General features: G+C 39.4%; 1 protein-coding gene and 1 long non-coding RNA gene across 3 annotated transcripts; one reads left to right on the forward strand and one right to left on the reverse strand.

The window, feature by feature from the left end:
• The first annotated feature begins 4,969 nt into the window (after positions 1-4,969).
• On the forward strand, positions 4,970-5,578 carry LOC131023061 (uncharacterized). The gene has a single exon (XM_057952604.1). The coding sequence runs from the start codon at positions 4,970-4,972 to the stop codon at positions 5,576-5,578; it is 609 nt and encodes a 202-aa protein (XP_057808587.1).
• Positions 5,579-10,330: 4,752 nt separating this feature from the next.
• On the reverse strand, positions 10,331-12,705 carry LOC131019828 (uncharacterized). Of its 2 annotated transcripts, XR_009100467.1 has the most exons (5): positions 12,430-12,705; positions 11,872-11,925; positions 10,992-11,073; positions 10,686-10,907; positions 10,331-10,354 (listed from the first exon to the last, which is right to left on the reverse strand). It is a non-coding gene; the product is annotated as an uncharacterized LOC131019828 (long non-coding RNA). The 2 variants fall into 2 exon arrangements; XR_009100466.1 differs by lacking the exons at positions 11,872-11,925; positions 12,430-12,705 and having other exon boundaries at positions 10,992-11,207.
• Between the last annotated feature and the right edge of the window lie 1,793 nt (positions 12,706-14,498).

The raw sequence follows: 14,498 nt of genomic DNA on the forward strand, positions 1-14,498 counted from the left end.
ATAGAGCTTGAGAAACGTCTGCAATCTGGACCGATTCGAAGACATACGCTGAAGTTTTTTCGAATTCAAGAGCCAACATTTTCATAGATAGATTTCGAATCGAAGATGAGAGTAATTCATCGTTGTAAAATCAGTCTAGCTGATTATCTAAACTCTCTTAGTAAACTAGGCACTTCTTGTTTTATCTTAAGCTTATTATAGATTACATGAGAGCCTGTTCTCAGTAATCTTAGTTGGAAGAGTCCAAACCCCTTTTCAACCGAGAGAAAAGAGTGTTTGAATGGCTATTTAGTACCAGAAAACTAAACAGTTCGCTCACCTTGGCACTTGGTAAGCCAAGAGGGGGTTCAAACCTAGGGTTCTGTCTCCAAAGACCTTAGCGAGACGCTGATTGGGCACGAGAGTGTCAGGGCGTGCTAAGTGTTAGTGAAAAATCCAATTCAGAGTGGGTTGGTGGGTTTACTATGCACCTTGAAGCATTAGCCCAGAGCGTTTGTCAGACTAATCATCTGGTAGTGGTGTAGGAAAGTTGTTTCTGAACCACGTAAAAATCTTTGTGTTCTTTATCTGCTTTCAGTTAATCCTTTGTATGTGCTTAAACTGTTTTCAATTGAACTGGACTAACTGTAAGGTGTAACTAAGGATTTTATAAGTGACAAACCTTTTCTAAAGGTTATTCGCATTAAGTTTAAATTTCGCTGCTGAGTTATTAATCCTACTGACGACTCAACTGATAGTCAGGGAAATTAATAACTCTACTCTGTTTTACAAACTATAGACTGAAGCCTTACATGTATATCAGTTAAGCCCAGTGCTCAACTGATGTCAAATTACTGAAGACTTTTAAGTATCAGTCTACAACCTATTTCCAACTGAAATTTGGCTAAGTTTGTTTTGATTTGCGAAAAATAGCCTACAATTAAATTATGCTCGAATTGGAAGTAATGCTGTAACCTAGGAAATTTTCAATGCATTCACGAATTATAAGTAATGTTGTTATGAATTAATAAGTAATGTTGTAAGTAATGCTTGAAAATTTAGGGACCCAAATGAATTATTTGTAATGTTGTAACCTATGTTACGAATTGGAAGTACTTTTGTTACGAATTATATTTTCATGTAGTAAGGAAATTTTTCATTCTATGCACGAATTGAAAATACTTTAGTTACGAATTACGTGAATTAACAACTTAAAATATGGATTAAGAATGATTAAATGACTTCGTAAATTCTCCATCTCCATCCTTGCAACGGCTGAGTGTTCTCTGAAGATTGGACCGAATAATAGTATAAGTTTAATGATATATCTTTAAGGTTTGATCTAGTATGGAAAGTAGAATAAAGTTAAATATCTCTATAGCTATAATTACAGAAAAACGTATCACTCAAAGGATGAAATTACTTATTAGTCCTATTTTGATTTAACCATGCACTCTAGAGGTTATATTTGGGATTAATCTGTGCCATCCAATTATATGAATTTAACGGCTATGATCGGTTCCAATTTTATATACTTAAAAGTGTTCTTATTATAGCTCTCCCCTAACTATCTATATGGTGTGGTTCTAGTGAGAACCACATTTTTTGTGAGAACATGAGAACCATTAAAATTATTGCATATGCTATACAAATTAATGCATTCACTATTAAATTTACTGCATTCGAAAAAAAAATTGCTTCATTCAGGATTTGAGCCCAGGTTCTACATCCATCTAGCAAGATGATGCATCCACCTTAGATCTTCATGATCGAATGGCTTAAAATGGTTCTCCCTTCTTACTTTATTTACTTTATTTAGTTTCTTATTTGTCGCAAGACACTGAGACCCTTATTTCCAAAGAATAAAACATATGTACTGATGAACATGACACTATATACTGATGAACAATGCAGTATATACTGATGAATAACGAAATTTAAAATATTTTGCTTCCTCCAGGATTCGAACCCTGAGAAAATAATTCGCCCTCTAGGTACAATATCAACCATATAATTGATAAAATAAACGCACGAGATCATGTCTAAGATCTCACTAAAAATAGGGGGTCTCATTGGATATATATATATATATATATATATATATATATATATATGGTTGCATTCTCCCTTAGATAAAGAATAAAGACCAAATCAATGTCATGCATCTCACTCCAATCAACGAACCAGATCTCATCTGAATTTGTGTTTTTTTATGTAATTAAATATTAGTGATTTATAATTATTTAATCGAAAAGGTTAAAAATGTAAAATTTGTATTTATTGAATTGATACTGATTAGCAAATCCCGTAAATTACTCAAATTCCATCAGTTCTCTCTCTTCACTCTCGCTCTTCTCTCAACAAGTAAAAACCCTAAATGAAATAATCTCTTCTCACTCTCTATTTTCTCTTATCAGTTTTCTCACCGCCCCTTTTTCCCTCTCTGACAGCAAGCCAGCCACGCCACCCCCTTTTTTCCGCAAAATCATCACCGAGAACCACCTCCGGCGTCGTCCCTCTCTCCCTCTCTCGCGTAACCGACGACAGATGGCCAATTAGGGAACACCGTCGCCGCCGCTCGTCTCCCCCTATCCCTCTCTCGTGTTTTCGGCAGCGGACGACCAAGGAAAGAGCGCCACCGCTGCTGCCTCCCCTCATCCTTCTCTCGCGTCTCCGGCAGCGGACGGCCTAGGAGGAGCCGCCACTGCGTCGCCTTCCTTCTCTCACCACACCCTCTCTCACCACAAAGGGGTTGGCGTCTCGAAATCAAGGCGGTGCCCTGCGCGGCTGCCTGACATGTGCAGGGACTGGCGGCGTGCTGCTCGACGTCGAAAGAAAAGTTCGGTTGCTGAAAGTGAAGGTCGCGCCTTGTGCGGGCGGCTGATTAACGCAACGGCCGGTGTTGTGCACAGTAGTTCTGACAGAGTGTTCAGCGGCCTGGAGAGAGAGAGGCGGTTTCGCCGCAGCTGGATCTGGCAGCTGTAAGTTCATGGATTCTAAAATTAATGTTTCAATGAATGTTGCTTATGAATTTGATAAACATGGTGTAGTATATTGGACATGCGCATTGAACATGGTGTAGTATATTGAACATTGCTTATGAATCTGACGAACATGGTTGTTAGGAAATGAAAAGATAAATCTAGCCTTTATGTTTTGATGATACCAACACCACTGATAGCCACACTCTAGCCAGAGTTGGTATTAATACTCTTAACTGTTTGAGTCTCTTGAATAGCTAGACTAGATACAATGATGACTGAAGATGTCAGCTCAACTGAAGACTTGTTGGACTGAAGGCTGTGCACAAGTCCAGAACACATTAAGAGATGTAGACTCAACTGAAAGCTCCCAACTGAAGGAAACTGCATCAGAAGTAATTGAGAAACTTACGAGTCATGGCATTCGCCTCAACTAAAGAAGGGAAGGCCACATGGATAACTTCCAAGACATGCTGCAATCTCTGAAGAAGTCAGAGGCTTTGACTTTAAAATACAGAATTTTCTCTCTTATGTAAAAGCCTGCAGCATCCGTACCAAAGGACAAGAAGATCATTTCTCCATCTATCAAAGAAGAATGGAGACAGAGAACCTGAGCAGATTAAGACGTTATCTCACAACGGCAGGATTCGAAGAAGAGATCTCCACCAACGGATCTATTCTTTAGAGCTGTCTATAAGAAGCTCATGAGGACACCCCAAGTATGTTGGGGGGAGGCAGAGAGATAAAATCCGATTCAATCATCAATGTAAAAGCTACATCGAAAAATCAATTCGAGCTCAACCTTCACAAACATTGAATCGAAGAAGAGAGCAGAATGGCTGATTGCAAGAACTCTCTTAGAATCACTAGGCAATCAATAGATATATCTTTAGCCTAGTTGATGATTACTTGAGAGCATGTTCTCAGTAATCCTAGTTGGTTATTACATAATCTTTTTCTTTCAGAGAGAAGAGTGTTTGTAATAGAGTTCGAGTCTAAGACCAAACTTAGTGGTTGTTTATTGATTACAAATTATATCAAACACACGTAGTGGAGTGGTGAGAAGATAGATTACAAATTAATGGAAAGGAAAATACACTTAATTTGAAGATGTTTCATATCATGAGGAGTGTAAATTTACCCGTTTCTTGATTTAACTTTTGTGCATGTGTCCATCATTATAAATGCCCTAATTAGATCTATATTATGAGTATTATTAATTAATAGTCAATAATGCCGAAACCAATTTTCTTCGGCAAAGGGTCAAACGTAAGACCACCGCCATCAGTGCCATTTTGGTGAAAGTCACCATAAGAAGACAAAAGCCAAAGTTTATAAAATAAATGAAAATTGCTCCAATTTGCATGACATTGGGCGGATGACCGCCCTTGAGGCATTAGAGTGTCAAATGCCAAGCGGCACCCTTTCATTGGGTGCCACTTAATTTTATATATAATTTTAAATATTAATTTTTAATAGTTATTTGTAATATAAAAAAATTAAAAATTAGGAAAAAAAACTCTATATATAGACTTCAATTTTTTTTTCATCACCACCATTTCAATATCCTTATTTTCCCAGCAATCTTTTAAATAGCCTTATTTTCTATCTTCATTTTTTCTTCATTTTGAAGCCATGGATCCAAATGACACCCTCAAAATTTTTCAAATCCAGAAGATGTTCAAAATTCTCAATACTACGAGAATTCTCAATTTTTTCCACACCTCAACCAAATTTCTACCCCTCACGAACATCCCATTTCACAAAACATATCTCGGAATTTATTTCAAGATGTCGAACACCCAAAGAAAAATCAGAAAGCTACAAAAAATGTAGCTTGGTGCGTGAAAGAAGATGTAGCGCTTATGTCTTCTTGGATCTGCATTAGCGAAGATAAGCAAAAAGGAAAAAATCAAAGAGGGGCGATGATGTGAGAACGTGTGCAGAATATGTATCATGAAGCTCAAAAAGAAAATCTAGATGAGATCAGCCCAAGGAATATCGAATCAATGAAAGGTCGTTTTAAACGACTTAATGAAAATGCAAACAAGTGGATTGCTGCTTGCAAAAAAGCAAATGCTAGAAAAAGAAGTCGAATGAGCCAGAAAGATATAGAGATGGAAGCTCACTCAATTTATGAAGCAGGTGGCAATAAATTCCAAGATTTGGTTGTTTTCAATGATGTTATGAGTAAACATCCGAAGTGGAACTTAGCAATCAATGAAGTGGGTGATCAAGAAAGTGGTGGCAGCACAAAAAGGTCTAAGACTTCTGAAGATGGTGATTACTTTATCCCGTCCAATCCAGAAACTCCAACTACTGGCGGATCTACTATATCTTGTCCTACATGTAGAGACAAAGCTAAAATGAAAGGAAAAGGTAAGGTAGTGGCATCTGAATCAAATGAAATGTATGAAGAAATCCGTGCATTGAGACTTAGTAGAGATCATGAAAATGAGTTAATGACTACTAAAATTGAATTGGAACGTGAAAAGCTTAAAATGAATTCTCTGAAGATGGAAAAGAAAATGTTGGTCGCATTGTTGGCGAAGGACCATTTATCTGTAGAAGAGGAAGAGATGAAAAGCCACCTCATTGCCATTTTATTTCCGAAGTAGTTTTGCAATTATGTAATTTTAATTTATGTTTCAATAATGTAATTTTAATTTATGTTATTTCAATTCTGCATTGCTCTATGTAATTTGTTTGAATTTTCAATCCAACTATTGAACATGCAAGTGTCTCTTACACTCTTCACGTGATAGTCCATCATAATTGTCTTGCCATTTCACATCTCGATGTCCATAACATTTTTCCTCCTTTTAACATGCAAATGTCTATCACACATTTTCTGACATTTCTTTCTCATGCACACTTTAATCTCTGCTGATTTATGCCTAATTGTTCTTAATTTGGGGGTTTGATTGTGCTAAATTTGAGTTAAATATTCTGGAAGTTGGTGCGTTTATGAGTCTGTTTGATGTGTTGCGGGAGATTTTGATAAAATAGGAGAAAGAATGATATTTTGGAGATTTTGTTCAGAAAGTGCGTATTTGGGCTCAAAGTGGTGCCATACTTTGCTGCCTTGCCAGCGCTGATAAGACTGTCAGCGCTGTCGTTCCATAGTTAGAGCTGAAATCCATAGCAGAGTAGATTTTCAGAGTCAGAGCTCAACTTCGCCAGAGTTGACCAAGGTGCCAGAGCTGACCATATCCAGAGCTGACCTTAGCCAGAGCTGATCCCACGCCAGAGCTGACAATACTCCCTAGAGCGGTCAAGGCAGCCAGAGCTGACCAAAGTCGACAGAGCTGAATTCCAGAGCTGACCAAGCTACATCTCCAGAGCAGACTACATCTCCAGAGCATACTACAATTCTACATAGCTGACTTCGTGTCCAGAGCTGACAGTTGCGCGCACAATTGCTAGCGCTGGTAATCACGCGCAAGGCTGGCAGCACAGCTCCAGAGCTAGCAAACTCTCGCCAGCGCTGTTGTTACTTGCCGAGCACTCTTTCCAACCTGAAGTTTCCTTTGCTGTCATGACTCTATCTTTTAACCCCAGTTTTGATGGGCCGCTCTTGATGGTTTTTAGGGTTGATGAAAGGTAGTCTATATAAAGGGCTTAATGTTCATCATGAGAATTATCCTTCAGCCTTCGGACCAAGAATATCTTCCACCTTAGGCATCAAAATACTTTACGTTTTTTATAGTTTTTCATAGTTCTTTAGTTTTCATAGTTTTCGTTCTAAGTTAGTTTTCAATTTCGTTTTTGATTTAGTTTTCCGTTTCGAGTTGTAATCAAGTGACAGTAATTCGCTTCTCGCGACGTTATTGGTATTTATTTTATTTACGTTACTTCTTTGCTTCTACTTGCATTATGTTTTTCTTTCAATTATGTAATTTCGTTTATGTCAGTTTAGATTAGAAGCTTTTAATTACAGTTGTTTAAATTCCTAGTGTAATAGCGTTTAAATTCGAGTAACCTTTACTTTACCATTTAATTCTGCCTAGGGTTAGTAATTTATTTATGATTATGTCTTTGTGTTTCGCCTAGTTAATTTCGAGTTTAATTTCACGTTAAGTTTAATTTATAAGCGTTAGTTTAATTTTACAGTTTTCAAACGACAACCTTTACTGCTTTCGTTGTGATACAATTAGAAGCCCTGTTAAATCTTCCTTGAGAGACGACTTGAGTTAGATTACACGTTACAATAGATCTCGTCCTATTGCGAGTCAATCTAGCGTAGTATTTAGGTTGAGTCAAATTTTGACGCCGTTGTCGGGGAAGGTTTTAGGCGTTTTAATTGTGTCACTTTGTTTTCTGTTTTTATTTGCTATGTTTATTTTTTCTTTTCTTTTTCTTGTTTCTGTCACTCTTTCCCTCCGGTGCGTTTAATCCGTGTGTTAAGTGTTGTGTATGCAGGGACGCCATAGTCTGAAAAGAAAACTAGTGTCTCCTTTGGACAACACTAACACGGGTATTTTCCAAAAAAGAACTGTAGCAAAGAAGTTTTTGAAGAACGAGAGAAAGGATCTGAGTCTGACTCTGAGGGAAAGGAGCGTGACAGAGCAGACGCTGTATACTCTGACTCTGAGGGCAAGGAGCGTACCAAAGTAGACGCTTTCTACTCTGACACCAGTCTGAAGGATACCGCGAGCTCTGACTCTGACTGTGCAGATCAATCCTTAGAAAAGGAAGAAGAAGAGCCAGTCAACCACAACAAAGAAGAGATGGCGCAAAACAATATGTAGTATATGGGAGACTTCACCCGGCCCGTCATAGGGAACACTAACACCTCAGCTATTGTGCTCCCTACTGCCGTAAGAAATTACAACTTGAAGCCAAATGATTCAAGTTTGCTACCTCTTTTCTACGGGATGCCGAATGAGGACGCCCTGCAGTTCATTCGTGACTTTTGCACTCAAGTGCAAACCATCCCACTGCTGAATCTTACGGAAGATCAGTTAAAGCTCAAGTGCTTCCCATATGCACTTAAGGATAGGGCGAGGACGTGGCTGCTATCTCTACCGTCCAACTCTATAACCACTTAGGGGGAGGCTTGCGAGAAGTTCATGCTGAAGTATTACCCAAATCACAAGACACAGGAGATCAGAGCTCAAATCATGAACTTCATCCAAAGAACGGACGAGCCTTTTCATGAGGCTTGGGAGAGATTTCAAGAACTCCTGCACCAGTGCCCGCAGCACCAACTGACCAATGTAATGTTGATGCAATTTTTCTATGACGGGTTGGTGCAGACTGCCCAATTCATGGTGGACAGCACTGTAGGAGAGAACATTGCTAGGAAGACTGCAGACGAGCTAATGGAAATATTCAAAATCTTAGTTGAGAGCTCCCAGCAGAAATCAGTCCGTGGGAAGAAGGCTAAGGCCAGCGCCGTAGCACCGACTGGCGAGCTGCAGAAACAGATGGCTGCCATGATGCGCGAATTGCAGCAGCTCAAGATGAGCAAGATGGAAACCCCTCCTGTACCTACGCAGAACATCGAGCCTTGTGGAATCTATGGTGATTTTAGCCACAGAATAAATGAATGCCATAGAATGAGAGATTATACTCCAGAGGGTGAAGCTGAAGTTTATGCGGCGCAAGGATTTCAGAGCAGACCGCAGTATGGGTTGACGTATAATCAAGGCCAACAAAACTTCAATAGCAGATGGAGAGGTCAGCAGCCTTATGCACCGCAGTAAAACTTTTCCCAAGAATATCCACTGAGGTATCAGCAGCAAGGGAATTTTCAGCCTGCTCAACAATTTCAGAATGCTCCACAGTATCAAAAGCAGTACCCCCAGTAGTACTCCCTGCCACAAGGGAACTTTCAGCAGCCGCAGCAGTTTAAGACTGCTCCCCAGCAGTTTCAGAAATAGGTTCAGCCCCAGAAGTCATCCTTAGAGGATACTACGCAGTCTTTCATGGAGATGACCAAGCAAAACATGGAGTGTCAGTCCGCTACTATCAAGCGCCTTGAAACGACTGTTGGCCAACTTTCTGGTACCTTGAACCAGCTGCAGCAGCAGCAGCCCGGAAAACTTCACGGTCAGCCTTTGCAGGCTCATCAGGCTCTAGCTATTACTGTTCTCCCAGAGCAGACAACACCGCCAGCGCTGTCAAGGATGCCAGAGCAAACAAAGGTTGCCAGAGCTAAAAAGGTTGCCAGAGCTGAAGAGAAGTCCAGAGTTAACAAGGCTGCCAGAGCTGTCGAGCAATCGCCAGACACTACTAAAAAAAACGCTCATACGTAACGGTAAATTTCCGTTATGTATGTACCAAAATTACCGTTGTATATAATGGTGTTATGTATGAGGGCGCTCATACATAACGGTAATATACCGTTACCTATACTATGTATACATAACGGTAAATAAGGTATACATAACACATTGATTACCGTTTTATATGAATATAATACATAACGGTAAAATTTGTTATAAAATGTATTTTTTCCGTTATATATAGTAACTATACATAACGATTTTTTATATTTTACATAACGGTTAATTACCGTTTTCTTATGATAGCAAGCATAACGATTTTTCACCGTTATAAAACTTATTTTTTCCGTTATGTATTTTCAAATGCAGAATTTAAGCATTTTTTTTTTACTATTTTTGTAATTTCCTAAATACAAATTATACAATATACAATATCTCAAACACAACATATACTACAACCAAAACATATATTATATAAATATTTAATCATCCAAATAACTTCACCCATCCATAATCAAAATGTCAAATATATCAAAATAACTTAATCATCCATTATTTAACCAACCAAGTAATTTATCTAATTAACTAGAGTAGTCATTTACAATCTTCAACAAAAAATGATACTCTGAAGCAGCTTTCAGTCAAAAGCAATCCATTCATCCATCCAAGCTTCCATCCTGCAAATGCGCGAAATGAAAAATGAAAATCAAACGCAATCAATTCTAAGTTCCTCTTGTAATGTTCCATAAAATAAAATATATGCCAGTAATTAACAATATATTACACATACAAATAACAATGCTAGCACATACACCTGCAATATTATAAGTACATATGTCAATGAAGGATATCTAGTATTTACCAGCAGCATCCCAATATCTAGTAAATATGCCCAATATCAGTAACTACATGTTAGGGTCCATCCTAATTCTAGTGTGGGATACACAAAAATCTAGTTTAAAGATACACAAAAATCTGTTGTTAGATAAGCTTAACATGTCAAGTAAACAATGCCAAGAACATAGACATGCCACTGTTCTCCAAAATAAAGCCAAGGAATATAACACTACCTTTGCTCTTGTGCTTAATCCAGCTTTAAGAACGCTAATTGCTAGATCGAGAGTAACTGGGACTGGGCGCGGGATTGGGCGCGGATTTCACCTTCTGTACAATCTAGCTTTAAGCCAAGGAATACCCGAAAGAGTGAAGGCTGGGATTGGGTGCAGATTTCACCTTCTGTAATCAAAGTGAAAGGAAATGTTGAGAGTTAATCGACTTGCAGAGGACTACAACAAATTATGCATCTACTCATATATGTGAAATTGTGAGTGTGAATGTGTGATAGAATCAATAAAACAAGAAAAGTATAAATGTGAAGAAAATTGGGACTGAGAATATGAATGTTTGGTAGATTTTCAGATGAGAAGATGCATTCGAGCAACAACCATTGCTGTTGCTGCATATTTCTCTATTTTTCAATAATACCAACACTCACCTGCTCTGCTCTGATCCCCAAAATAGATCACATTTGCTGAAGCAACCAAAACAAGATTGGAATACCAGATCCTACAATACTAGATCCTTTTCCATGCATGAAAGGATTTGCTGCAAAATAGATCGCATTTGCTACAACCAAAGCAAAATAGATCGCATTTGCTCCCTATTTCTATGCGTGAAATGTTTTCCATCATCGTCATCATCAATCCTTTTAAAGATCCTACAATACCAGATCATAGGTATCAATAAAGTGCTGAAAGAGATAGCAAGCAAAGATAGTGACAAGTGACAGCACCAAACTTACTTCTTTAATACATCAACATTAGGTTTTCCATCTTCTGTGCTAAGCTTCCCAAAAGGACTTGAACTAAAATGCTTTAGGATTCCTACAATGACATGTTTATGCTTTACATAAGCAAGCCGCCGCTTCTGAACCCAGGGCTGGAAATATAGGACAAGATGGTCTCCATATCAGATTTGTTCTTGGAAATTTCATCGATTAATCGTTAATCAGTTCAACGCAATATGAGAAGCCAATCTATCATTGGAAAAGAACATGGATTTTGAAAGGGTCCCCTAGGATTTTGGGGCTTAACCCATGAACCTAGATAAGCCATTGCTACAATGATAGATTGGAAATTGAAAACTAGTATAATATGCTATGAAGATGCAATTAATAAGCAAAATACCGGTAAAGGCAATAGGAAATTAGCAGCCCAACATAAACAATAAGGACAATCAAAACAACCAAGTGCCTTCCAGATAAATGCAACAGTATGAGGAATCAGAAAATGCAACTAAACTACTCATATATGTTAATTGGTCTGTTAAAGTGAAAAATTTAGATTAAGCTAAAATTTCAGTAGCATAGATTTTCACATTATATGCTAATAAGTGATATGAAACAAGTTTATAAATCTTAATTAGGATAACATGATCATTTAAAACATGTGTCAGCCTGGATAAAGCTGAGTTCATGTTCCTGAAACAAAGGGAAAACATACACACTCACAAGTACTTGCTTTATAATTAGAGCTAGAAATAGGTTGAATATCATCATCAAGTAATGCCAATTAATTCACAAAAAGCCATAAGAATTCTAACATGGGCAGTGAACAAAACCTCAACTTGTTCCTAGAACTTGTAATAAATCACTATTCTATAGTTAGAGATTTTGTGCAGACCTCTTTGCTCATTTCTCACCCTCGAATCGAAAACGTTCGACATTCGGTCGATTCCTGAAATAGGGGAATAGTTAGGGAAGAATTAGAACAAGGATTTAACATAGAATAAGTAAAGAAAAAGAACAAAATAGAAGAAGAAAATGGGGCAGCAATAGCCGAGAACCACCATGGCGGAGGTGCAACTGGCGGCGACGACCGTTGGTGCTGCTCGAACCGCGGCAGATGTTGCGGTGAGCCCTAGCGGCACGTCGTCCGAGACTTGCTTCGCGAGGTACAGCGGATACCATTCCTCGGTCCAGTCGTATGTCGCCGATGATTCCTTGTGCTCCGCAGCTTATCTTCCCGAATCACGCTCTCATCGCCCGCCGCAGCCGAGATTTCCTCGGCGACTGCCGAACTTCTGCGAGCTTTCGACAGGAGCAACGATGAGGATACCATAGCAAGGATACGCAGCGGCGATTCGCGGCGGCGGCGCGAACGAGAGCAGGGGGTGGAGGGAGATCGGGGAGGAAGCGTAGATGGCAAGGGGAGAGAGAACGAGTAAGAGAGTAGGAATACCTGAAACGGTGAGAGCAGAGGGCGTGAGGAACGGTCGAGCAGCGGCAGCGGCGGCGGCGGTGGCGAGATTCACCGGAGAAAGAGAAATTCAAAGTGAAACTTGAAACCCTAGATTTCTGATTTTGAAATTGAGGGAGGTATTTAGTTTATTTAAAAATTAGAATTAATGACATAAATAAATAAAAATAAAATTAATAAATAAATAATACTTATATATAACGATTTTCTTAACGCTAAAATAATCGTTATAAAGCAGATGCTCATAGATAACGTATAACTTAACGGTTTAATAATATCGTTATTTATATCACTAATAGATAACGCAAATATGTAACGCTTAATTTGATACTGTTACAAATAAATTTGGATAACAGTACATACATAACAAAATTTTGTAAAACCGTTATATATCACTAAAAGTGCGCTCATACATAACGGTTTTTGACCAAAACCGTTATGTATGAACCGTTATCCCTATTTTGATTTTTAGTAGTGAGATCTGTAAAAAATGCCAGCGCTGTCAGGAAAGCCAGAGCAGACAAGGCTGCCAGCTCTGGCGGGCACCTGCCAAAAACTTGCTGACGAGAAGTGGAAGAGCAAAACGGTGGAAGCTATCAAAGCAATACAACGTCCCAGTCCACCTCTGCCACCGGTGATTGTTGATCCAACCTAACCACTACCGAAGCAAGGAGATCCAAGCAGCTTCATTTTTGGTATTGGTTTGGGTAGAGCTGGGGAGGTCTCGGGCATGTTAGATTTGGGTGCGGCAGTCAATTTGATGCCATTTGATATTTTTCAGAAGTTGGGCAGGAATGAAGATGAGCTAAAGTGCACTAATATGAGACTTCAGCTAGTTGACGGTGCTATTAGCAGCCCACGTGAACTTTTGGAGGATGTCGAAGTCACGGTGAAAGGAATCAAAGTGCTGGCAGATTTTGTGGTGCTTGATGCAGGGAAAGGCTTTAGAGGAGAGAACGGCCATCTTATTCTGCTTGGCCGGCCTTTTATGGCTACTACCCAGACTCGCATTGATGTGGGATCTGGAACTTTGAGTATGGCCGGGTCAGGTAGATCGGTAACGTTCTCTGTTTTCGATAAGAAACCCGCTATTTCTACTTCTTTATTACATATCTGTTCTTATGTTGAGATTTATGACCCTGTGGAAGAAGTGGAAAATTTCAGCGCTGACAAGCTCACCAGCGCTGACAATCTTTTGCTAGCTCTGACCAGGCCGCCAGCTCTGGCAAGCACCTGCCAAAATTATGCTGAGGTGAAATTGACGAATACCTGCCGAGAGGAGGACGAAATTTTGCAAGAGTTTCTTGATAACCTGCATGATGAGGTGGCCATTGTAGACGAATTGTTGGACAAGCTGCCACATGAGGAAGTAAAAATGCAAGACTTCCTAGCTCATTTGAAAGAGGACGCAGCCGTTGAAGAAGAATGGACTGACATGCTGCAATGCAATGATGGTGTCGTGCAAGGGTTGTAGTGCGTACTGCCCTTGGAGGAGAAGAAAGAAGAGAGCTCGCGATCTGGCTCCCGAAAAAGAGTTGGAAAATTTTTAAATGCGATGAGCATTGTATGCTCATTAGGAGGACCCACATCTGCAATCAAAGAGGATGTGTGTTCACGGGGACTAAGACAGCTGAAGCTTCAATATGACTTCGGTTAAGGGTTTCTCTAAGTCGAGCTGGCGACTTTAAAACTAGCGCTTTGTGGGAGGCAACCCACAGTTTGCTTTTTGTTTTCTTTGTTTCTTTGTTTTCTTTTGTGTTTCTTGTTTTCATGCCTTTCGTGTTGGTTTAATCTTTTTGGGAGTTCTTCTTTGTGTTGCAGATGATGGAATTACAGCGCTGTCAAACCCGCCAGCGCTGACAAGGCTGCTAGCGCTGACGAGTCCAGCGCTGATAAGGCCGCCAGCGCTGACTTTCCCCTTGCCGAGTCCTGAGGACAACGCTGACAAACCACTTCGCTGCCCCTCACCGTGCTTCTTTTTCTCACTGCAAAAAATCAGGGACATTCCTCTAACTCTTTTTATCTTTTGCCCTGAGGACATGGCTATCTTT

This window comes from Salvia miltiorrhiza, chromosome 4 (assembly GCF_028751815.1).
Source record: "Salvia miltiorrhiza cultivar Shanhuang (shh) chromosome 4, IMPLAD_Smil_shh, whole genome shotgun sequence".
NCBI lineage: Eukaryota > Viridiplantae > Streptophyta > Magnoliopsida > Lamiales > Lamiaceae > Salvia > Salvia miltiorrhiza.

Excerpts from the sequence above, each read along its gene's own strand:
- LOC131023061 (XM_057952604.1), top strand. The coding sequence starts at position 4,970 with ATGAAAGGTCGTTTTAAACGACTTAATGAAAATGCAAACAAGTGGATT.